The sequence below is a fragment of the Lepidochelys olivacea genome, assembly GCF_965140295.1.
Source record: "Lepidochelys olivacea isolate rLepOli2 genome assembly, chromosome: 12".
Classification (NCBI taxonomy): domain Eukaryota; kingdom Metazoa; phylum Chordata; order Testudines; family Cheloniidae; genus Lepidochelys; species Lepidochelys olivacea.
The window spans coordinates 43296497-43321192 of record NC_140422.1 but is presented as its reverse complement, the minus strand read 5'-3'; the positions used below and the strand labels follow the sequence as shown (position 1 = coordinate 43321192).

The 24696-nt window shown below is 45.2% G+C and overlaps 2 protein-coding genes across 3 annotated transcripts; one reads left to right on the top strand and one right to left on the bottom strand.

Annotated features, from left to right (window-relative positions):
* Positions 1-706: 706 nt before the first annotated feature.
* KARS1 (lysyl-tRNA synthetase 1) lies at positions 707-19053 on the bottom strand. Of its 2 annotated transcripts, XM_084644259.1 has the most exons (15): positions 18925-19023; positions 18661-18813; positions 15763-15913; positions 15049-15214; positions 14513-14606; positions 13924-14110; positions 13643-13768; positions 10064-10183; positions 9248-9410; positions 8974-9147; positions 6796-6881; positions 4097-4182; positions 3641-3767; positions 1430-1573; positions 707-954 (listed from the first exon to the last, which is right to left on the bottom strand). In XM_084644259.1, exons 2-15 carry the CDS (start codon positions 18780-18782, stop codon positions 868-870), a joined length of 1833 nt encoding a protein of 610 aa, XP_084500385.1. In that variant the 5' UTR covers positions 18783-18813; positions 18925-19023; the 3' UTR covers positions 707-867. The 2 variants fall into 2 exon arrangements, with proteins under 2 accessions (XP_084500385.1, XP_084500386.1); XM_084644260.1 differs by lacking the exon at positions 18661-18813 and having other exon boundaries at positions 18925-19053.
* A 122-nt stretch (positions 19054-19175) lies between these two features.
* On the top strand, positions 19176-24260 carry TERF2IP (TERF2 interacting protein; the record flags this gene model as incomplete). Its single annotated transcript, XM_084644261.1, has 3 exons — positions 19176-19767; positions 21470-21579; positions 23464-24260. 3 exons carry the CDS (start codon positions 19176-19178, stop codon positions 23923-23925), a joined length of 1164 nt encoding a protein of 387 aa, XP_084500387.1. The 3' UTR covers positions 23926-24260.
* Between the last annotated feature and the right edge of the window lie 436 nt (positions 24261-24696).

Sequence of the window (24696 nt, the reverse complement as noted above, 5' to 3'; positions counted from 1 at the left end):
AAGGAATGTCAAGGGGAACAGGGAAAGAAGAAGCAGGTCAGGTTTACAGGGGGAGAATAGGACTGACTGGGGAGCACAACCAAGGTAGAAGGGAAACACATGAGGAAAGGTGTTAGTGACCAGGTAGTGGAATAGCATGTAGATAGGAGCAGAGGGAAAAAGGCTGGTGATTTCAGGGTCCCAGGGGCTAAGTGCTCACTGAGCTAGGGTTGGGGAAAATGGTGTTTGCAAATGGCAGGATGGGCGCCAGGGGAGGGCACTGTCAGAACTGATCGGATATCTGCTGGCTGTGGAACTTGGTTGAGCTGAGGCCAGGACCACATATAGTGACTGGTGAAACAGGATGGTGTGAGAGACATGACTACAAAACTTCTGAATGAGGAAGGAGCTAAATCTGTGGAGAGTTTCCTCTGATCACAATGAACAGAACTTTCATAGTGGACACTGGTAAACCCACATGGGTACAGCTCAGTGAGAAAAACTGGGGGCTGAGGAAGCTGCATATGGCAATACATATAGTCGTGCAGAGGTGCGTGATCAAAATGAAAAATGTCTCAGATTCACCACCAGATTTACTAGGGTTCCAATGGCACTGCCACTAGGCCCACCTCAGAATGGGCCCACAGATAGGGTTGGCACCGGGGCCACAAAAGGTTAATCCGGCCCTGTACGCTGCCACCTTGCACACAAACACCAAGCAAGAGGAGGCAGGATAGCATTGTCTTTTATTCATTTACAGAAACCGTGACACAGCAGCTTTCACTGGTCTCCTCAGGGCAGGAGCAACCTTTGTCCACAACCCGTAATTACTGAAGACAAAGCAAACATCTGCCTCCCAACTGGACACAGGCAAGGATCAGCAGCCCCTCACACTGAGGTGCCTTCAGCAGAGGGACTGGACTCGACCTCTTTCTTATTGTCTTCAGGTTTCATAGCAGGAAACAGCAGCACTTCCTGTGGAGGGAACCAAACACCATCAGCTTCCCCCCTCTCCCTATTCACATTCACTTCCCATTCACATTCCTTTTTGCATAAAAATAAGAGCCCCTAAACCAGCAAATTATAAGTACTTGATTTGTGCATACTTAATTACAAACCCTATTTACTTCCTCAATGCTCAAGATGGATTTCCCCAGGTCCCATAATGGACACCATGAAACTGCAGGTGTTGGAGAGAAAACCCCAGAAATGGCTAATTCAGAAAAAAGGCAATTTTAATTTTTACCATTGCACCATTTAATCCCCACAACAGTACCTATGGAGTTTGGATTTCAGCTATAACCCTGAATTTCCTGGCCTTTAGGATGGGATGTGGAAGTAGACAGGTGTTTCAATCAGACTCTCATAACGTAAGTAGCCTTTTGTTTTTACAACTGGAGAGTACTTTGCAGGATTTCTTACTCCCTATTTCCTCCAGGTGGTCCATTACCTTAATATTATTGGAGTCTGTAAGGAACATGGTGAGCCGATCGATGCCCATGCCCCATCCAGCTGTCGGTGGAAGTCCATATTCCAATGCAGTGCAAAAGTTGTCATCGATGAACATGGCTTCATCATCACCTGCTGCTTTTGCCTAAATGAACAGTGAGAAGAAGTTCCCATCGCCCATAGTGCAGGAAATGTCAACACTACTGCTAATTTTTGTGTCACCTCAAAGGGGTGCTACTACACTCCTGGAACCTAGGGGGCTATGTTCCAGTAGGGTCTGCATATTTGTAAAATCAGCTGAAGAAATGAACAAGGAGGTGATCTTACCCCTCATCCCGGGGTGTTAGTATCTGGAGAAGTATTCTGAAGGCCACATCATAGGCTATATCTACACTACAGCTGGGACTGACACTCCGAGACCAATCCACCAGCAGTCCATTTAGTGGGTCTACTGAAAACCTGCCAAATCAACAACAGATCGCTCTCCAGTAGACCCCTGTACTCTACCCCTGTCATAAATACAAAGGGAAGGGTAACAACCTTTATGTATGCAGTAATATAAAATTCCTCCTGGCCAGAGGTTACCTGTAAGGGGTTAAGAAAATCAAATAACCTAGTTGGTGCCTGACCACAAGGACCAATGGGGATGGAGGGGGGGGAGAGGAGGGGGTTTGTTTGTGCTCTTTGTGTGTTCTCTCAAGGAGAGAGAGAGAGAGAGAGAGACACAGACACCAGGGGCAGAAAAAAACATCTCTTAAGAACCTGCCTGAAAAAGCATCCAAAATTACTAAGACAGTAAGTAAAGCCAGAAAAGGCATCAGATTATCTTTTGTTTTAGCTTGTGAATTTTCCCTATGCTGGAGGGAGGTTTATTCCTGTTTTTGTAACTTTGAAACTAAGCCTAGAAGGGAATTCTCTGTCTTAAATCTTTTTATTTTTCCCTGTAAAATTGCCTTCCATCTTGATTTTACAGAGGTGATTATTTTACTTTTTTTAATAAAATTCTTCTCTTAAGAACCTGATTGATTTTCAGTGTCCTAAAGACCCAAGGGTTTGATTTGTGCTCACCTGTACCAATTGGTGAGGATATTATTCTCAAGGGGGTGTAGGGTCTTGGGGGGATATTTTGGGGGAATAAGCACTCCAAATGGTCCTTTCCCCGAATCTTTGTCTAAATCACTTGGTGGTGGCAGCATACCATCCGTCCAAGGACAAGGGATTTGTGCCTTGGGGAAATTTTAACCCAAAGCTGGTAAAAATAAGCTTAGGGGGTCTTTCATGCGGGTCCCCACATTTGTAACCCAGAGTTCAGAGTGGGAAGGGAACCCGACAACCCCCAACGAGAAGATTAAGGTAAGTTGATGGGAGAGTTTCTCCCGTCAACCTCCCTCAGTGTAGACCCCGTGGTAACTCGACCTAAGGTACATCAACTCCAGCTACGTTATTCACATAGCTGGAGTTGCACAGTGTAGGTCAACTTACTGCAGTAGGGTAGATATAGCCTTAGAAAATGGCATGGGTGCTGACAGCAACATCTAATTCTAGCCAAGTTAAATGTTGTCTTGTGAAACAGTGTCTCTGACACTCAAGCTGCAAGGATTCCTTTTGGCACATGTGAAGAAATGTACCTTGGGATACTGGAGACAGAGCACTCCACTAGCACCAGAAGAAGGGAGTATAACAGGTATCTTTAAAACTTTTACTATTACATTTCAATAAGTAACCTTGTCTATCTCCTCTCCTAATCAATATCACCCTGATGGCAGTCTACAGCAGTTGCTTACATCGAAGATATATTAAGAAAGTGTTTAGGAATCAATTCTCTAATGCAATATGTATTTTGTTCTTCTTGAAAAAAGTTAACACAAGCTCTTTTGGTTTTCCATCTTTACCATGTGTTTTGTTCCAAACTCTTCCCTCTGTGCCTGCTGCAGCATTCATTTGTCCTCTAACAATTCTCCCTTTGATGGCAGGCAGAGCTGATAGGACTGGACTCGATGTAGGAGATATTTCTTGCAAAAGCTTATGTTAGACCCATTTGATTGAGATTCAATGCCAGTAAGATTCCTGTGGTGTTAGTTGTGAATGTTTAGAACAGCCAGTAGGGAGCACAGAAAGAGGAGATAGGAGTCTGTGTAAACTGGAAATACACATTCTGGCATTCACCCCAACCATAAAGTGTTTTCGGTCTCTAATCTCTACAATTCCCTACCTTCGCTTGATCTTCAAAAAACTGCCGCTGCTGGAAGGGGTCGTTGAGCTCTGTGTATGCATTGCATATTTCCTTCTTCATCACAAAGAGTTCAAAGCGTTCTGTCAGTCCCTGCTGAGAGCGATGCCTGTGAAGAGGAGATAAGTCAGCAGGCAGCTCAGAAACTAACACAGCTTCCTCAGGAAAAACAACAAGATCGCTGTTTCAGAAGAGATGCCCACTCTGACGGCCACCACTCTAAAACTCCAGGCCACTCAGTATAGACATTTTCCCCCTGGATTTTATGCCCTATGAAATGGGATTCCCTGGCTCAGGAACCAAGACCTGGGCAAGTGTCAGACTTCCCAAACTGTCACATGGCATCAAATCTTTCCTTTTCACAGACATAATTTTTCTCATGGAGATAAAAAAGGTGGTCATTATTTCATGACTTTATATAAAATCTCATACTCTTACCATTTGGCCAAAGGGCTCATGATCTGCGGATGATCACATATGAATGTGGGATGGATACAGGTGACTTCCAGAAACTCACCAACAAGCTGAAAAACAGGAGCAGGACAGAATTTTCAAGTTAGAACATCTCATAATAAAGGAGTTGCCATAAGACTGAGATGACTCACTACTTCAAAAGCCTACTTAGAGTAATGTCTTCATAAACAGCGATGGGTGCCTGCAAGAGAGGCCAAGCGTCCTGCTTGGAGAGATTAAAATCTGATCTAGCCCAAGACTGTATAAAACACAAGACTGTCTAAAATTCATCAAGTTTAACAAGAACTCCAGTGTCAGAACATAAGCCTACCACTGTTACCTACAATGTCTCAGGGTGGTATTGGGAGTTTAATTCCAGATTTGACATCTGTGGCACAAGCCACTAGACAAAGCAGCCAGAAAAAAAACACATTCAGGCAATAGTTGGGGTGAGAAGGGGCAGAAAAGAGGAAAACAAATGAATAATACTCATACTGGCCCTGTGCTTTACTGTACATTTTGGAGGCACATGTGAATCTAATTATACTCTTCTCTCCACTCATGCAGAATGTGTGGAGGGAGGGGTCCTCCACAAAACACTGTTGATCCCCTATTTCTCAAGGCCATTACACTTGGATGACAATTGGAATAGCTTTCAGAGTTGGTCTACACTGCTTCTAATTGACTGGAAGTGTCCCTGCAAAGTTATAAGGCAGGGGTGGCCAAACTTACTGATTCTCCAAGCCACATATGACAATCTTCAGAAGTTTGGGAGCCAGGCTGCTCCTGGCAGGGCTCGGGGCTTCAGTCCTGCGGGGGGGGATGTTGGGACTTCAGCCCCGCAAGAGGCACTTGCCGCAGCTTCATCCCTGCTCCTGCTAAAGCCCCAGCCAGTGCACGTACCCTGTGGGTCTGAAGCCCCAAGACGCCTCTCCCCGCAGGGAAGAAGCCCCAAGTCCCCGCTCCCCTACAGTCTAGTAGGTGGAGAATGGGAGGGGCCCTGGGGTGAGCCACACTTTAACTGTAAAAGAGCTGCATGTGGCTCACAAGCCACGGTTTGGAAGCCCCTGTTACAAGATATTTCTTCCTACCTGGGACCATCCACTGTACTAAAATAGCTCTCTTTTATCCTACTAGCCCCGGAACTAAGAGGCCAGGTATCAATCCAGAATCCTCTATAGATCTCCATCACTCTGCCACCAGTACAACGTGTTCTGTTATAAACAGACACAGAACGACATCTCTGGGGTATTACTGAATTCTCTCTGGCAACAGGAAAAGGGCTGAATTAAATTCCAGTGTATTTTCTTAGATGTAGCCAAACATCATGATTCACTGAAAGTCTCATGTACATCTCTGCTACACGATCATTCTATGGACTGGTAAAGACAAGCAAGATTGCAAGCCATTTTCTTTCTTCACCTGGAACATCTATGGAATCTGAACTGAGGTCCTTTCAGAGGGCCGGATCCTACTCTCCATATGTAATCTACCACTGAAACAAGCCTCTGTACCAGATCACTGGAAAATAAACAGTTAACATAATGCAGATTTTTAAAAAGGGCTCCAGAGGTGATTCTGGCAAACGCAAGCCAGTAAGCCTACCTCCAGTACTGGGCAAACTGGTAGAAATTATACTAAAGAACAAAATTATCAGACACACAGATAAACATGATTCAATACAACTTTTGTAAAGGGAAATCATGCCTAACCAATCTATTGAATTCTTTGAGGGAATCAACAAGCATGTGGACAAGGGTGATCCAATTAATATAGTATACTTGGATTTTCAGAAAGTCTTTGATAAGGTCCCTCACCAAAATCTCTTAAGGAAACTAGTCATAGAACAACAATGACGGTCCTCTCATAGATCAGTAACTGGTTAAAAGATAGAAACCAAAAGGTAGGAATAAATGGCCAGTTTTCACAATGGAAAGAGGTAAATAGCGGGGTCTCCCAAGGATCTGGCCTGGGACCTGTGCTGTTCAACATATTCATTAATGATTTGGAAAAAAGAGTGAACAATGAAGTGGCAATGTTTGCAGAGGATACAAAAATGTTCAAAATGTGTGTATGCGCGCGTGCGCTGGAAGAGGCTTGAGGGCCTAGCTGAGCAAGACAGTGTAAGGGAGTCCAAGGTGTTACAGGTGGGCTCAGTGGTACTCAGGTACATCAGGTGGCAGCCCGGGGAGCCTGTCACAAGGTCCATCAATGGCTATTAGCCAAGATGGTCAGAGATGTAACCCCATGAATAGAGCAACACTCGTAGTCTAACAACCAGAAGGGGAAGACAAAGGTTGATCACTCCAACTGCCCTATTATGTACACTCCCCCAAAGCTCCGGTACTGGCCACTGTCGGAGACAAGATACTGGGCTAGATGGACCATTGTCTGCCCCATTATGGCAATTCTTACGCTCTTCTTAAAATCAGTGGCAAATTTCTTATTGACTTAAATGGTGCAAAGAAAACTGCTTACTTACAGCTTTCTCTGAGTTCTGCAGGCTAACTGCAGGTTGTGCGTTGACATACTTTCTTTTATTAGTTTTAAATTTTCTGCCATTCATTTTTACTAAATGCTCCATCAAGCTAACCAGTAGTCCGCAAAGAACCTGCAACTTCAAATGGGCCCCACTGCTTCGTAGGGCCAGATCTCAGGATTATGAAAAATCCACCTCCACTTACCTTATCAAGAAGCCTGGCCGTGGTCCTGGGAGGTGGACACTCAACACCTCTCTCCACACAAATAGCATCAAAGAACTTGCGAGTTTCTGTTTTCATAATGCAAAATATTAGAGAAGCTATTCATATAGTTAGTTCTTCTCCCCCTCCTCCCGACCAGCAGAATGATCCAGACCCAATGGAGGAGGACTGGAATGACTTTCAATATTTTCTGTTATAACACACTCTGGGACATACCAGCTCAGGAATATGGTTTCAGCCTTCCACAGAGCATGAAGAGCAGTATTAATTGCTTCCAATTTAAACTCAAACATAAGATTCCTAAACCCAGCTCTAGATGCTCTGACAACAGTTATAAACACTATCCCACACAGAGAGCGCCACTGTGGACAAACAGCCAGTCTCAGCATTATTTAAAAAAAAAAAAAATCTATATATAGATAGATCAATCTATCATTTCTCCCAAATACCTGCTCAAACTGAGGAGTTTTGAAGAACGTCCTAATGGTCAACAGATTTGGACCATTTCAGATCAATGAGGCAGTGGGAGCACGCTCCAAAGTTGACAGGTCCACAAAGAGCATATCTGCCAGCAGCCTTCACTCTCATAAATCAAGGGGCTCCCATGTTAAGCACTTCTGCTGATTGCAGTAGCATCGGTATCACAAAGAGAGAGGCAGTCTCTCACGTAGGCAGGTCCCAAAGCTATTTTAGGGCTAACAAAACTAAATCAAGCAGCTGAAAAAGCCACCAGAAAACCCATGCAGGTCCTAGTGCACTAGTGTCACATGCTCATGATGAGATTTTCCACTTAAGAGAACCACCATATTGTTCACTAACTTTAGTTTTTAGATATATTTAAAGTGTAGACCAGTGGTTTTCAAACTTCGGGTCGCAACCCAGTACTGGGTCATGAAATACAAGGCACTGGGTCATGGCAGGTCTGGTCAGCACTGCCGACTGGGCCATGAGAAGTCCCGTCGGTGGTGCTGCCCGGCTAAGGAAGGCTAGTCCTACCTGTTCTGATACGGCGCTGCACTCTGGAAGCGGCCAGAAGCAGGTCCGGCTCCTAGGCGGGGCGGGCCACGGGGCTCTGTGCGCTGCCCCCACATCGAGCACTGGCTCTGCACTCCCACTGGCAAGTTCCCAGCCAACGGGAGCAGGAAGATACTTAGGGACTGGACTTGCTGCTGGCTGCTTCCAGGGCATAGCATGGTCCACGGTGCCAGGACAGTCAGGAAGCCTGCCTTAGCACCCCCACTGCGCCATTGACCAGGAGCTGCCCAAGGTAAGCCCACACCCCAAGCCCCTGCCCCAGCCCTGAGCACCCTCCTGCACCCCAAACCCCTCATCACCAGCCCAGAGCCCCCTCCTGCACCCCAAACCCCTCGCTGGCCCCAGCCCAGAGCCCCCTCCTGCACCCTGAACCACTCATTCCCAGCCCCACCCTGCAGCCCTCACCCCAACCCTCTGCCCCAGCTCCATTAGGTCGCGGGCATCAACAATTTTCTTCAACTGAGTCACCAGAAAAAAAGTTTGAAAACCACTGGTGTTGACTGAGGTATAGTGCATTATAGTCTTGTCTAGAGGTAGCAAGGCTCACATTGAGGGAAAGATCATAACTACCCAACCAAATCATTGCTGCTATGTAATCACCTAAAAGCAGCTCTCCACAACTGTCAACTCAAGGGACAAATGGCAGATGCATTTTCAACCAAAAGGCCCGATATAATCTTCCAGTTGCTACCCCAACCTATTTGCCCTCCATGCCCTAATCACTACCAGATACAGAGGGTCTTCTCTGCTTCCTAAGAGACAGACGAAACAGATACAATGCCAGGTGTCAATGTAGTGAAAACACTTCAAGACAGGCCTCCTCATTAACTCTCTCAACAGTGTCATGTATACACAATGAAGATTTAAAGGCAATAAAGTGGAACCTTGCTGACCCTTACAAGAACCTGCAGGACATCAAGACTACACTCTGAAATCTTGTAGTTAATCCAACAAAACCACACAGTCGGGCAACCCCATCTACTCAGCTCACATGTAGATCTGAGCAAAACAGCACCTTGCAATAAACAGTATTGAAGGCAGCTTATAGATCAACATGGACTGGGGGCTAGAGGTCTTTGCCCCATAATAGCCAGGGGGAGGTGAAAGCACAGAGACTCATCTGACCTTCAGTCTCAAAGTGATCAGTTGCTGGAAGTTTCATTCCCAGGATTCTCTCCAGTTCATGCACCATGCTAATTTTCCGGAAGGGTGGGGTGAAATCTATCTCATAGGCATGACCCTCAGGACCATCTGGGTGATAAGTGACCTTGTAACTTCCAGTAATGTGCTTCACCATTCCTACAAGATAAAACTACACTTAAAATCAATGCCATGCTGTATCACACGCTATCTTCACACAGATTCTTATTCTCCTTTAATTAATATTAGGTTAGGTCACCTGAAAGCAACTTTTCTGTGATCTCCATCAGGTCATGATAGTCTGCATAAGCCATGTAAAACTCACAGGTTGTGAATTCAGGATTATGAGTCAAATCAATTCCTTCATTCCGGAACTGGCGCCCAATTTCGTACACCCTGTCCATGCCTCCAACCACCAACATCTAAACAAAAAGAAATCCAGCTGGTCACATTAGCCTTCTGAAATGGAGTCAAGAAAGTTCTGACTAGCACAAAATTGCACCAAATCTACATTCCCAAGATTATCAGCAAAACACAGAGGTAAAAGCAGCACTAGACAAACCTAATGAAGAACTCTGATTCAATTATCCTGACATCCACTATTCTCCAATCAATATGGGTCTCTTTCCTGCTCACCTCTTTAGCCATACTCCACCCAAGCGAAATTGCTTTTGTCAACCCAATTAATCTGCTGGCCTTTAGTCTAATCTGCGGGCTGCCAAGCTCCCCTCCCGCCCAGCGCGCCATATCCCCACTCCTCTGCCTACCTCCAGGCGCTTAGCGCTTTCTAGGAGGGAGGTGGGAGGAGCGGGGAGCTGCATGCTCAGGGGAGGAGGCAGAGAAGAGGCAGGGCAGGGGTGGGGACTTTGAGGAAGGGGTTGGGATGGGGGTGGGGACAGAGGGTGTCAGTGATGTGGCCCTCGGACCAATGTACTAGTCCTCATGTGGGCCTCCCAGTGATTCAAGTTTGAGATCCCCAGTCTAATCCTTACTTCAATCTTATGCTTCACATTTTGGGAAGGCAGATAGAGTCAGAAAAGTGTGAAGCTTAACCCATGTGGGGATCACCTCTCACCTTGTGATAGAGTTCTGGAGCAATTCTCATGTATAAGTTCATGTCCAGTTCATTGTGATAGGTAATGAAAGGTTTAGCCACAGCTCCACCTGGAATAATATTCATCATGGGAGTTTCAATCTGATGGGGAAAAAAAAGTGTTAAACCTTAGCTCAAATACTCTCATGCCCCTGACACAATCATACCCTCCCTCCATTCCCCATGCTACAACTATTTTGATAATATGTGTTTGTCATAATCATAAAAGGGAAGGGTAAACACCTTTAAAATCCCTCCTGGCCAGAGGAAAAACCCTTTCATCTGTAAAGGGTTAAGAAGCTAGGATAACCTCGCTGGCACCTGACCAAAATGACCAATGAGGAGACAAGATACTTTCAAAAGCTGGGGGGAGGGACAAACAAAGCCTCTCTCTCTCTGTCCGTGTGATGGGAACAGAACAGGAATGGAGTCTTAGAACTTAGTAAGTAATCTAGCTAGATATGCGTTAGATTCAGTTTTCTTTAAATGGCTGAGAAAATAAGCTGTGCTGAATGGAATGTAGATTCCTGTTTTTGTGTCTTTTTGTAACTTAAGGTTTTGCCTAGAGGGATTCTCTATGTTTTGAATCTAATTACCCTGTAAGGTATTTACCATCCTGATTTTACAGAGGTGATTCTTTTACTTTTTCTTCTATTAAAATTCTTCTTTTAAAGAATCTGATTGCTTTTTCATTGTTCTTAAGATCCAAGGGGTTGGGTCTGTGTTCACCTATGCAAATTGGTGAGGATTTTTATCAAACCTTCCCCAGGAAAGGGGGTGTAGGGTTTGGGAAGATTTCGGAGGGAAAGACGTTTCCAAACGGGCTCTTTCCCGGTTATATATATCCGTTAGATGTTTGGTGGTGGCAGCGATAAAGTACAAGGGCAAAAAGTAAAATAGTTTGTTGGGTAAAATAGGTAAAAAAGGTAAAATAGTTTGTTAAAACTTGGGGAAGTTTTAACCTAAGCTGGTAAAAATAAGCTTAGGAGGTTTTTCATGCAGGTCCCCACATCTGTACCTAGAGTTCAGAGTGGGGAAGGAACCTTGACAGTGTTCAATAAATACTTCAGTTAAAGAGAGAGAGAACACCTGGCTCAGATGTGAAATTTTTACATTCTATGTATTAATTCACCATCATGAACAAAGATATTATTCTGAAACAAAAATTCTTCCTCCTTTGTAATCAACAAGGTAAGCCTATTTAAGCCATCTTCTCTATCAAGAACATAGCAGGAACAACCATATTCTGCACAATTAAGGAGCTGTGGAGTAGGGAAGGGACAGGGACTGGGCCAAGCTGTTGAAGACATTTGCAGTCATATCACCAACCTCCAGCAGAGAAAGTCTGGCTTCTCAGAAAGTCTAAACCTTGTAAAACTACACTGACAAGAAGTGAAGTGAAACTATGTATGTGGAAACAATGTTTATCAATCCTTCTCAGTGTGTCCCATCTGCTCCATTTCATCATTTACACTAAGTTCCTTGGGCAGCAACTGACAGCAGCCAACTGATAAACACTGAAAGAAGCAGTATTCCTTTCACTACCTGAACACTTTGCAAAAACTACACTCCTTTAAATGTAATTGCTTTGGTAAAAGATGGGGGTTTAATGATTTAAAATTAAGATATAAAATATTGCATCTGAAAAAGTTTCCAAGAGTATAAGGATATTATATGGCTAGCTTTGTTAATTTAAAATTAGCGTCAGAGGGGAAAAAGGGGTCTGTCTGTATGGAGAGACAGAGTTCTGGAGCCCAAAAGGAGTTCTACAGTATACAATTATTTTCAAATAATGTCTCTTGTAGATACGAGCATGTAGGTAGGCAAAATCAACATGTGATTTTTCTCTCTCTGGGCTGCAGCGCTCCCAGAGACTATGCCAACCTAACTTTCACGAAAGCTGCATTTTTCGGATGTTTAAAGGTGCATGGGTAATGGAGTATAACCACATGCCTCACAACTTAGTCTATTCAAGAGTACTATACACATTAGGTCCAAATAAAGAGTAAAATGCCAGGGAGAGGAAGATGCTGCCAGGTATATAGACAAAATAAACATTTTCTGAAAACAGTCATCAATGATGGGAAGAAGGTGATGTGGCATGGCAGTTCACCCAAATGGGAGGGCAGGTGGCAATACCAATGATACCCGCTCCTCTTTTAAAAGGGCTCCCCAAGATGTGGGCAATTTTACAATTTGGTTAGGCTCCTCAAGAGTCTGCCTTGTTCTACCCACTGTCAGGGTTGTGCTGACCAGTCAGCTCTGGCCTCCACAAAAGTAAAGTAGAAAGAAAAGGAGTATTTGTGGCACCGTACAGACTAACAAATTTATTTGAGCATAAGCTTTCGTAAGCTACAGCTCAAAGTAGGGGTTGCAGGCTGCTTGTCCCACTGCATTAGGTAGAATACCATCACTAGGGGTCCGGAGCTTGGGCTGCATTAGCAGGAATTAATCCAGCTCTGCTACTCATTTAGGAACTGTACAAAACAAGCACTTTTGTATTCCAGCTGCAACCATTTAAAACAGGAAAAAACAAGGAAGAGGAATTTCTCATGCTGATTCAGAATGAGGCTCAGGGTTCCAATGGAAGAAAAAAGGTCTGTCCACAACGTAGGAAATGGAAGCCAAATGGGAGTCTCTGTTGAAGAAAGATTCAGAACGGATCTAGAATCTGAAGGGAAAGAGTAACTTTTGTAGAGTTTGTGTGGCAATGCCTACCCAAGTCACTTTGTATTAAAGACACTGGCTGTTTCTCCTGCACTGTAGTTAATTCCCAGCATGATCACCAAGCCTAAATGGCCTATTTAAATGCTAGTTTACAAGTGATTAATTTCAGGAAAATAGGAAACGTACAGTCAAGAAGTAATGGCACCTTAACACAGCACAAATCTACTGTGTTGAATATATCACGGTTCTCAATATTAGTTATTTCACACAAACAATTCCACTAGCAGCTTTTGTGGATCCAGTAGACTAAGAGGTTAAAATCTGCCAAGTAGTGGATAGCAAAGAGAGTCATAATTTGAGTGTGAAGTGGAAACAGGAATTATCTAGAAGTAAACAGGTCTTTTGTTCTGGTATGTTGTTCTCTGTTATACCTGACAATAAATACTACATATGTTTTATGTAAATTAGATTGACTCTACCTTTTTTGGAGTGGGGGGGGGGGAGGAGGGGAATTAACACCCTTGAGAATGAGGGGACAATTTACCCAACTTCAATTATGGAAGAAAGCAATGGGGGAACAAATATAATTAATAACTTGAATTGCTAACTTTGGGTTTGCTCAGTCAAAGAAGAGTATCCCTCAGAAATTGCTCTGTCACTTGAAGGGGAGCAGACAAAGAGATAAACTATAATTAACTCTATTGCACTTAGTGTGCTTTGTGGCTCTATGGCACAAAATTATCAGAACATGTATACTGAGCCAAAGTCAATATGTATACTTTTCCCCGTCCCATGCACATTTTGTACGTGAGGTGGGTGTTGGTCTCTCCTTGGAGCTGAAGAAGTGTGAAAAAGAGCAGCACACACAGAGAGAAACAAAGTACCAAACCTTACCTCAAGAAAACCCAACTCATCCAGGAAGCTCCGGAGGTATGTGATGATCTTTGCACGGATTATAAACTTCTGTCTCACATAGTCATTAAGAATTAAATCCAAGTATCTCTGGCGAAATCTAGTTTCCTGAAAAGGGTGGATAATTTTAGAACAATCTAAATTATACTTATTGCCAAAGAGAAAAAAAATAAAATTTGATCTTCATTTGGTGCACTGATACCAATGATACCACACATACAAAAAGCTGCCAGTTTGGCTTCAACACCAGGAGTGGTTGTTACCTTGTCTTTGAGCCCGAAGTGAAGGTGGGGCAACATGTGCAGGCATGGAGAGAGCAGAGTGATTTCCCAGGGAATAACGCTCAGCTCTCCTTTCTTTGTCTTTCCAGGATTCCCCTGAACCCCAATAATGTCACCCCGACGCAGCTTGTTGTTAATGTGGATATATTCTTCCTCTGATTTGTAGTTCCTGCAAGTGGAAAAACATGCATCTTTTAAGCACTTTTTGTCCATAGATCAAGCTTTGCTCAGTCTCTTTCCACCCAAAACACTTAAAATTCAAGTATCAGAGGGGCAGCCATGTTAGTCTGTATCCACAAAAACAATGAGGAGTCCGGTGGCACCTTAAAGACTAACAGATTTATTTGGGCATAAGCTTTAGTGGGTAAAAAACCCACTTCTTCAGATGCATGGAGTCTCCATGCATAGGAGCCTCGACGTACTGTATTGTGTTCTCCACCACCTGACTACAGACTAGGAATCTGAGCTGAAGCTCACAGGCATGGGGAAGAATAAGATGTCCATCTTCTAATCTCCTCCTCCCAGAAAGTACAGTTTGATTTAGAATGTTGCTATAGTGATCCCTAGTTACCTGGAGTTTGCCATGACTTGCAATTTGACTCCCTCTCCACGAAGATCATAGAAGATCAGTTTCCCTCCAGAGGCACGTTTTGCATGGATTCGACCTAGAAACCCAAAGTTAGATGGTCCAATGGTTACAGCAAGTCAAAGTCAGAAATCTTTCCATTTCCCCAAAACAAAGATCCATCTCCATGCCCAAGCCCCGGCACAGCATCACTCCTACCTTGCAGCCCAGGCAACATATCACCAACCTCCATCCCATCATTGGATGGCAAAGTAACGAGTCTCTAGTTATGAACACAGGGCCTTGGAGTCCTCTCATCAGACCTGCTCCCTTGCTTGTCAAGGACTCTAACGCTCTACCTTCTATCCCAAAGGTCCCAACCCAAACTTAGCCTAACCTTGCTACAGCTCTAGCACTATGAGGAATTGCCAAGCAAGGTCCACAGAGCTGTGGAGGCATTCCCATCTATCTCCCTCCAAGAATGGTAAGTGCTTGACTTCGCAAAATGGCAGACTGTCTCCAAGTCCCAGGTGAGTCTTTACCTGCCACTCTCACTGTAATGTCTCTCAGGTGATCTCCTGCCTGCAGATGGCTGTACCTCTCTATGAAGTCTGTGAGGGAAAGGTCTACGTGGAACTTATGAGGGTAAGGATCTTCATTGGTGCCTTTCAGCTGCTGGATTGCCTGACTGCGGATCTTGTAATATTGCTGTCATCAGTCATAAACAAGAACATTTATGTTAGACACCAAAGGGACTGTACAGTTCACAAGCTAAAGCATAATTGATTTGACTTGGGAATATTTATTTGACTACAGAAGTTAGACAACACCTGAGTGACTACGTCAGAAGAGTCAGCTCCTCTGACAGAAAGCACAAAAAAAAAGGCAGAGAGCACTTAAGACATTGGACTAAGAAGGGGCTAAACGAATGCAGTGATGAGACAAGAAGAAGTCATTGCTTTAAGCCATTACCATTCAAACCTTAGATATATCCTCTCCCTCAGGCAGTTTTTTTGGGGAATATTATTAATCTATGCTTGCAGCCTCACTGTCCAGCTAAGAACAGCCACACTGGGCCAGAGCACAACTCCATGTAGCCCAGTATCCTGTCTTCCAACAGTGGCCAATGCCAGGTGCTTCAGAGGAAATAACAGAACAGGCAATCATCACGTGATCCATCCTCTGTCACCCATTCCCAGTTTCTGGCAAATAAAGGCTAGAGACACCACGCTTGTCCATCCGGGCTAACTGCTCACATTGGGGTCCAGGCTTTCCTCATCAGCTCCATTGCAGTTCTCAGATCCCAGGGTCAAGGCAGATTTGCTCAGATGCTTCTCACTTTGCTCTTTTTGCTTTGCCTCTTTCTCAGCTACTTTTCTCTCAGCCTTCAAACGTCTCTTCAGCTCACTGGAAAAAGAGAGGAAACCAGATACAGAAGCCACTTTGAAACTTACAGAAAGAAACACTTGCCAGAGAGATTCTGTCCAAGGGTCATCCTACACTTAACTCTCTCTCCTCTCCCCAAGAGGACATGTTGCCTTGCTCCACTTCATAGGAAGTGAAAAGTACCCAAATTCTGTTCTGGACTGCTCCAGTCCCTCACCTTACAGTCAGCAGTATCCAGATAAAGCAGTACTAGCTGGGCATTGTCTCATATAGAGGAAACGTACTTGTTTTTTTTTCCTTGATCCTTCACTGTTCACCCTTTACAGCCCTAGAACATAAGAACAGCCATACTGGGTCAGACCAAAGGCCTATCAAGCCCAGTATCTTGTCTACCGACAGTGGCCAATGCCAGGTGCCCCAAAGGGAATGAACAGACAGGTTATCATCAAGTGATCCATCTCCTGTCACCCAATCCCAGCTTCTGGCAAACAGAGGCTAAGGACACCATCCTGCCCATCCTGGCTAACAGATTCATGGAAGATGGTTCCATCAATGGCTATCTAGCTCCCTTTTGAACCCCATTATAGTACTGGCCTTCACAACACCCTCTGGCAAGGCGTTCCAGAGGCTGACAGTGCATTGCGTGAAAAAATACTTTCTTATGTTAGTTTTAAACCTGCTACCTATTAATTTCATTTGGTGGCCCCTTGTTTTTGTATTATAAGGAGTAAATAACACTTCCTTATTTACTTTCTCTAAACCACTCATGATTTTATAGACCTCTATCATATCACCCTCTTAGTTGCCGCTTTTCCAAGATGAAAAGTCCCAGTCTTATTAGTCTCTCCTCATATGGAAGCCGTTCTATATACCCCTAATAAATTTTTGTTGCCCTTTTCTGAACCTATTCCAATATATCTTTTTTGAGATGGGGCGACCACATCTGCACGTAGTATTCAAGGTGTGGGCATGCCATGGATTTATACAGAGGCAATATGATATTTTCTGTCTTATTATCGATCCCTTTCTTGATGATTCCCAACATTCTGTTAGCTTTTTTGACTGCCGCTGCACTTTGAATGGATGATTTCAGAGAACTATCCACAATGACTCCAAGATCTCTTTCTTGAGTGGTAACAACTAATTTTGACCCCATCATTGTATATGTATAGTTAGAATTATGTTTTCCAATGTGCATTTGTCATAACCATACAGCTAAGGGTAGCCTAGAATTCCTCCTTACCTGTAAGAGGTTAAGAAGCTTAAATAACCTGGTTGGCACCTGACCAAAAGGACCAATGGGGAAAGAAGATACTTTCAGATCTTGGGGGGGGAAGGCTTTGTTGTGTGTGTTCTCTTGGGAAGCAGATAAGCATCAGGTCTGAAAACCCCTCCTATAAACCATCCTAAAAGTCTCTCATGTTACAAAAAATTGTAAGTAAAAGCCAGATAAGGCGTGTTGGATTATCTTTTGTTCTGCTTGTGAATTTTTCCTTTGCTGGAAGGAGGTTTATTCCTGTTTTTTGTAACTTTGAAACTAAGCAGAGAGGAAGTTCTGCTGTGTTTTTGAATCTTTTGTTACCCTGTAAAGTTATTTTCCATCCTGATTTTACAGAGGTGATTATTACCTTTTTTTAAAAAAAAATAAAATCCTTCTTTTAAGAACCTGACTGATTTCTCTATTGTCCTAAGACCCAGGGGTTTGGGTCTGTGATCACTTTGTAACCAATTGGTTAGGATAGTATTCTCAAGCCTCCCCAGGAAAGGGGGTGTAAGGGCTTGGGAGAATATTTTGGGGGAATAGGAACTCCAAGTGGTCCTTTCCCTGATTCTTTGTTAAATCACGTGGTGGTGGCAGCATACCCTCCAAGGGCAAAGAATTTGTGCCTTGGAGAAGTTTTAACCTAAGTTGGTAGAAATAAGCTTATGGGGTCTTTCATGCAGGTCCCCACATCTGTACCCTAGAGTTCAGAGTTGGGAGGGAACCCTGAAAGCATTACTTTTCATTTATCAACATTAAATGTCATTTGCCATTTTGTTGCCCTAGAAACTTTGCATAACAATCAAAATAAGGTAAAAGTCTTCAGTGAGCAAAGCACCAAGGATAATTACAGTACAGTTGGAAGTAACTAGAGTGTTTTCGCCCTGGGCACGACAGATTTAGAGTCTCCAGTTTAGAGTCTTCAGTCTATAACAATCACCATGCATATCTGTAACCTACTTAGGCCCAGATTCTGAAAAGTATTTAGCTCCTAACCTCCACTGAAGGAAATGAAAGATAGAAACAGCCTAAAATAAAGGAGTACTTGTGGCACCTTAGAGACTAACCAATTTATTTGAGCATAAGCTTTTGTGAGCTACATCGGGTGCATCCGATGAAGTGACCTACAGCCCACGAAAGCTTATGCTCAAATAAATTGGCTAGTCTCTAAGGTGCCACAAGTCCTCCTTTTCTTTTTGCGAATACAGACTAACACGGCTGCTACTCTGAAACCAGAAACAGCCTAAATGCCTTTGAGCATCTGGGCCTTAAACACTGCAGGACCTCCACTCTACCACATGCTCCACAGACAAATGCCAAAGCACAAAGGTTTCTAGGATGCCCAAGGGCCCCCAGGCAAAGGGGGGCGGGAATTCCCTGAGAGGGAGATTCCTCAGGGAGGGTCACTGACTCCGCAAGACACTCGCCCCCACCCGTAGCACCCCGGGCAGGGACTTCACGAGAAAGCAGGTGGCGACACTCGAGACGAGAGCAACAAATCACCAACCTTCTTTGGTCATGAAGTGCCTGGAGCCTTCGGAGCGCGGGGCAGGCGGCGCGGAGGTGCCGAGCCCGCCAGACCCAGCCAAAGCGGCCCCCAAGGAGCCGAACAGCTGCGGGGCTCAGCATGGCGCGAGCGCCCGGCTCTAGAGACCGTCACCTGGTAGGAAACAGACACCGGTCAGCGACGGGCAGCGCCTCCCGGGGCCCCGCCCGGGTCCTCCCGCTGGGTCCCAGCCCCGGGCACCGGCCCCCGACCCCGCACTCTCACTTTTTGCTAAGAGGGGCCTCAGCCTCCGCCATGTCACCAGCCGGAGCAGCACCGGTCGCCGCCGCCATCTTCCCGGCCGGGCCGAGAGAGAAGGAGCACTTCCGGGTCAGAGACCATTTGGGAGGGGGCGGGGCAGCAGCCTGGTTTAGGCGCGCGCGCAGAGAGGAAGGGGCGGGGCTGCGGGCGCGCGCACCCTGGGTGGCGGGAAGGCTCCAGGTGCGAGCCAGGCCGCGCGTCGGCGGCGCCCGCCCATGGCCTTGGGGCGCGCGGGCCCCGCTCGCTCGCGGACGCTGTTCCTGCAGGACGATGGCAGCCCCATGCGCTTCTACGTGCGGCCCGGGCCCGCCAAGCTGCAGCTCGCGCCGCTGATCCTGGCGGGCGGCGGGCGCCTTTGCCGCGTGCAGGAGCCGGGCGCGGTGCTGCTGGCCCAGCCCGACGAGCGGGGGGCCACGGGCAACTTCGTCTCCAGCGAGTACGTGCGGCGCTGCGTGGAGAGCAACGAGCGGCTGCCGCTGGAGCGCTGGCGGCTGGCGGCGGCCCCGGGCCCGGCCCCGGCCCCGGCCCCGGCCCGGGCCGGCCGCTCTGCCTTCACGGGCTCGGAGGACGAGGCCATCCTGCTGCACGTGCGGGGCCGGGCGCAGGGCGGCGTCACCGGCACCGCGCTCTGGAAGGAGATGGAGCGGGCCCGCCTGACGCCGCACTCCTGGCAAGCCATGCGGGACCGCTACCTGCGGCGCCTGCGGGGCCAGGAGCACAAGTACCTGCTGGGCGGGCCTGGGCCCGGCCCCGGCCCCGCGCCGCCCCGCGGCCTCCCCCGGAGCGCCTGGCAGCCGGCGGACAGCGGTGCGGACCGGCGGGGGCGGCGGGGGCGGGGCGGGCCCTTGGGAGGCAGAGACTTGCTGGGCTTCGTTCCCGGCTCTGCCGCTGCCGCGTGTAGTGTCTCCACCGGTGTGTGCCGCGGGGATAAGTGCCACCCCCGACCCTGCCTGCAAGCACTTGGTCAGCCGTGGAGACCAGCATTCCTTCAGCCATTGGGTTCGGGGAGCATAGCCGGTACACAGCTGGTAAACCCACCTCCGTGACCTGGCCTCATGAAATCCTAGAAACCTGAGCTGCAACAGCTGCAGTAGATCTAGTGTTTCCTCCACTAGGCTCTTCCTTACAGTGCTTTGGGGAGTCTGGCTGGAAATGCCCCAAGCCTGGAGTTACCCCACATTCCTTGGAAACTGTCCCACAGTGTAATAGGCACACCTGGGAGCTTTTCATTCTAATTTAGGCTGAACAGAGTTAAATCATAATGTAATGGCATGACATCTGCAGGAATCCTTTGTTCAATTCGGGTAGATTGTCTTGAGAAAGAGAGCACAAAGATCAGATGGGCAGTGAAATTAGTGTGGAAAGGCTTTCATGTGAGGAGAGAGAAAACACTGTGACTGTTTAGAGAAGAGTTGAGTAGGAAGGTACAATAGATATTATACAAAATAAGTGGTGTAGTAAAAATAAACTGGGTAATGCTAATTTTCCTATCCTAATACAAGGACATGAAAGATGGCAAATTTAAAATTGATCAAAGGAAATATTTATCTTAACAGTTAAGCTTAAACAGCTTAAACAGTTAATTCATTGCCACAAGCTATTGAGGTTTGGTCTACACAAGGAACTTAGGTCAGTGTAACAATGTGTCTCAGGGGTATGGATGTAGTGATACTAACCTAACCCCCAGCATAGACAACACTATGTTGACAGGAGGTTTTCTCCCGTCAATGTAACTACCACCGCTCAGGAAGTTAGAGTACCTACGCTGACATACTTTTTGCCTTCCTCTGCAGCATAGGGCACAGGTCACTTGCGGGTTTAAACTAGTGTAAATGGTACATTCTTTGTAACTTAAAGCCTTTAAACCATGATTTGAGGACTTCAATAACTCAGCCAGAGGTTAGGGGTCTATTCCAGGAATGGGTGGCTTAGGTTCTGTGGCCTACAGTGTGCAGGAGGTCAGACTAGATGATCATGTTTGTCCCTTCTGAACTTATAGTTTATAAGTCTGTTCTGTAAAACATCTAAGGAGCACTGAGTTCTTGACTTTGTAACCTTAAAAGTTTGGAAATGCCAGATTTCAAGTCATACAGGTGGCTTTCCTTTGGCTTCCTTGTGCAGATGCAGGTTGTCTTAATGATGTGATAGTTTCAGTGCACCGGATGGATGGTGCTCTGGGAATGAATTGGGGTTGGTTGATATGTGATGTTTTTGGCAAGTGTAATATTTACTGGTTTAATTCCTTGGATCACGCCTAGAATCTTTTCAGTTATTAAAACTGAACATAGATGGTTGTTGCAGACCCATTACTTCCTCACTCTATACCTCATATGGACAGAAACCACTAACTCTGCCAGAACATGAGTTTCTTGTTACCTTTTCAGAGTGATTAGAAGACTACCAAACTGATTAATCGTAGCAGGCAGTAGGATGTGAAATGTAATCTGAAGTCATGATTAGCATTGCAGTTGCATAACAAATGCTAATGTTCTCGTTCTCTCTCTAACAGAGTTTTGGAGGAAGGAAGTAGCCGATATACCCCAAGGAGTGGTTCAAGACCAATTAACAAAAGGGGGTAGCCTTTTCCAGCTGGCTAACAAAGAATTTGAAGGCAGTGAGGTATACATTCATAGTTGGACAGCTATATCTGCATAATGTGATCACACAGATGTGTTGAACGCTTTATGATGTATAGATTAAAATCCCAAACTAGTGAAACTTCAGATGTACTTAATCCTTCTTCATAAGTAACTTTAATCTTAAATATGACTTTGTTTCTGTGTGAACACCACCAGGATGCTGATTCTTTCTACGACTTTGTAGTAACATTAATTAGGGTGTGCTAGTTCAGGGATAAAGGAGTTTTCAGCAGCTGGCTATATTGGGGCCCCTGCTTACAGCAAGGCCTGCCCTGCCTGCTAATTAAAACCTTTACCATTCCCAAGACTGCTTCCCACTTCTGATGCTTTTCAGCTTGACCATTGAATCAGGAATTGACAGTGGTGGTAAATCAGCTGGGTGCAATATCTGTATGGCATGAAAAACAATGGGACCAGTGGCTGGGGGAAAACAATACAGAGGTTAGTCAGAACAGGTTGGTATATCAAGGTAGCAGAGAGGGAGTAGAGTGTTGTGTTGGTGCCAAAGAGAGGATAGTATTGGCAAAATAAATATATATACACGTATGCGCACACACCCCATCCTTTCCAATAAAGTTATAAGTACATGGGTTACACCAGACATCTCCCTGGAGAATGACCATCAGACATTCATGGTTATAAATTTACAAACTGCTTCTTAGAATTACCCAGAACTGACTGAAATAAAAAAAAAAATATATGGCTAAAATGCCTTTGTGTAAGACTCAGCATCTGGAGCATGCCATCCTGTGAAGCATTTTTCTCTAATTCACAGGTGCAGATTTATGCTCTCTAGCTCGGCAATTACAGCTTAATGGGGGTACAGCATGCTTTTTTTTATACCAATGGCTTACATTTTAATAATGAAGAAGCAAAAATAGCTTCAGCAGCAATAAATGTTTCCCAAGTTCTATTCCAATTTAAGGTTAATTACAAAACTATGACTAGTCAATTGATTCCCAGATAGTCAGTCATCTGAGTTAACACCTAGAAAACATCTTAGTGTCAACATTTTAAACTTTTACACAGCTAGCTAAAGCATGGAAGGATATTATTAACTACACAACTTACTATGAATGGTGTGTCGTGGCATATCAAGTAAAAAGAGCATGACTAATTTTTTCCAATTTGACCCTGTGGCCAGATACTTGGAGGATGTTAGAGACCAAACATGGTTGATAAAGAATGGTCATCTGCACATCACCGTCACCTTGAGTTAAGTTGTAAGTGTTAAGGCTCCATTGGCAAGCAGGGAGTTATTCACTAAGGGTATGCCTTCCCTATCAACGTTAAAGTGCTGCTGCGGCAACACTTTAACGTGGCTGTGTAGTTGCAGCACCAGCGCTGGGAGAGCTCTCTCAGTGCTGTTAAACAACAAAAAAACCCACCACCAGCGCTGGGAGCGCAGCGTCCAGCACTGGGGCACTGTCTGCACCACCACTTTACAGCACTGAAACTTGCATTGCGGGGGGTGGGGGTGGGGGGGTCATACCCCTGAGCGAGAAAGTTTCAGTGCTGTAAAGTGGCCGTTTAGAAGGCTTTAGTATCACAAGGCGAGTGTGAGCCTTGAGCAGATTTACACAATTCAGAATGACAAATTTATTTTTGACTAGTTAGATTTTAGTTTAATTCCTATCCCTTGTCTCCTGCCTTTCCACATTCCACTGTATCCTTGGTGCTGTGCATTGCTGTACTTCGATTATTGGATTTTATTGTGCACAGGTATTATGTTCAACACATCAGTATACTTTAGAAGGATTCGTATGGGAGGAGGGGAGGACAGCACTGCTCTGGACTCCTAATTTCGCAGTTTTGTGTGACTGAGTTATAGTGGAATGTCACTCACCCTAACTTCTATTCTTAGTCAGAAAATGAGACCTCTGACCTTCAGGAAGAAAATCCTGCAAAAGATGAAGAGCCGAAGTCCCCTGAAAAAATAGCCTCCAGTCAGAAAATGGAACTGAAGGAATGGGTAACTGCTGAGGACTCTGCTATAACTGAAACTCCGCCTCAAGAGGAGGAAAATCCCATAAGGACTTGCCCTTCCCCCACAGAGGTGGCAGATGCAGTGAAGACAGTACAGCACTTCATGGAGCAATTCAGCATGGACCTCTCAACTGTTATACAAGCCTTTCTGAAAAACAGTGGTGAAGTGGAGGCCACTTCCTACTTCTTACATAACAGCCAGCGCTTGGATGGATATCCTATATGGAGCAGACAGGATGATTTAGATTTGCAAAAAGCAGATGAAAATCTCAGAAGCAAATTAATAGCAAAATTTGGAGCCCAGAATGTGGTAAAGCGGGTTGCGTTCAGGAAGCGTTAGATGGTAACTTGTGAAGGATGGTTCATGGACTGGGACTCTCCCAGGAAAGCAGGAGATGAGACTTGCATCTCTGACCTTCTTGGAAAAAGGAATGAGGATTTGTAGATGTTCTGAAGTCTCTAGGATAGCCACCTGCAATCTCATTTCATACAGGAAAAATCTGGCATTGAAAATTAAGATCTCTGTGCTAAACACTTCGTCCTTTCCATCGTTTTCTGTTAACATTTCCATAAGTTTCCATGTTTATGCAAGGCCTTGTTTTATATTTGATTTTTTTTGTACATGCTGAGTATCCTGTTGATTAAATCTAAAAATAAAATATTGGGTGAAGATGAGAGCTCCTTAATCTCTTCAGAGCCGAGTGGCTGAGCATTGGAAATCTGCTTTTGTCGTATACACAGTGGTGGGGGGAGGAGTCTGCACGTTCATCCACTGAGATGGGATGATACATGAACATGCATTTCAACATACTTTAATCTGTATTAAGGTGGGAAGGTGTGCCTCATACAAACAAAAACCACTGTCTTGCACCTGTAAGGCTTCCCTATTGTCAGAGGCAGACAACTTCTCTTCCTTCTAGGTCAAAGTAAACAGGCTTATCTGATAAGACTTGCCTTGGAGTTACAGAGCAAGCATCTTGATTCTCCTTTATGCTCCAGATTTCTGTACCCTTGAGCTGTCTTATAACCCTGTACATCCTGTAAGACTCACTAGCATTGCTGCATGTAGCAGCTGCTAAGCCACCAGTCCTTAACAGATGGCATGATTGTC

What these genes read in the sequence shown, in the direction of transcription:
- KARS1 (XM_084644259.1), bottom strand. Translation starts at nt 18,782, where the DNA reads ATGCTGAGCCCCGCAGCTGTTCGGCTCCTTGGGGGCCGCTTTGGCTGG. An exon ending in CAAGTCATGGCAAACTCCAG is followed by an intron (nt 14,111 to 14,512) that starts GTAACTAGGGAT and finishes TTCCACTTGCAG; the next exon opens with GAACTACAAATCAGAGGAAG. An exon ending in TGATCACTTTGAGACTGAAG is followed by an intron (nt 6,882 to 8,973) that starts GTCAGATGAGTC and finishes TTATGAAAACAG; the next exon opens with AAACTCGCAAGTTCTTTGAT.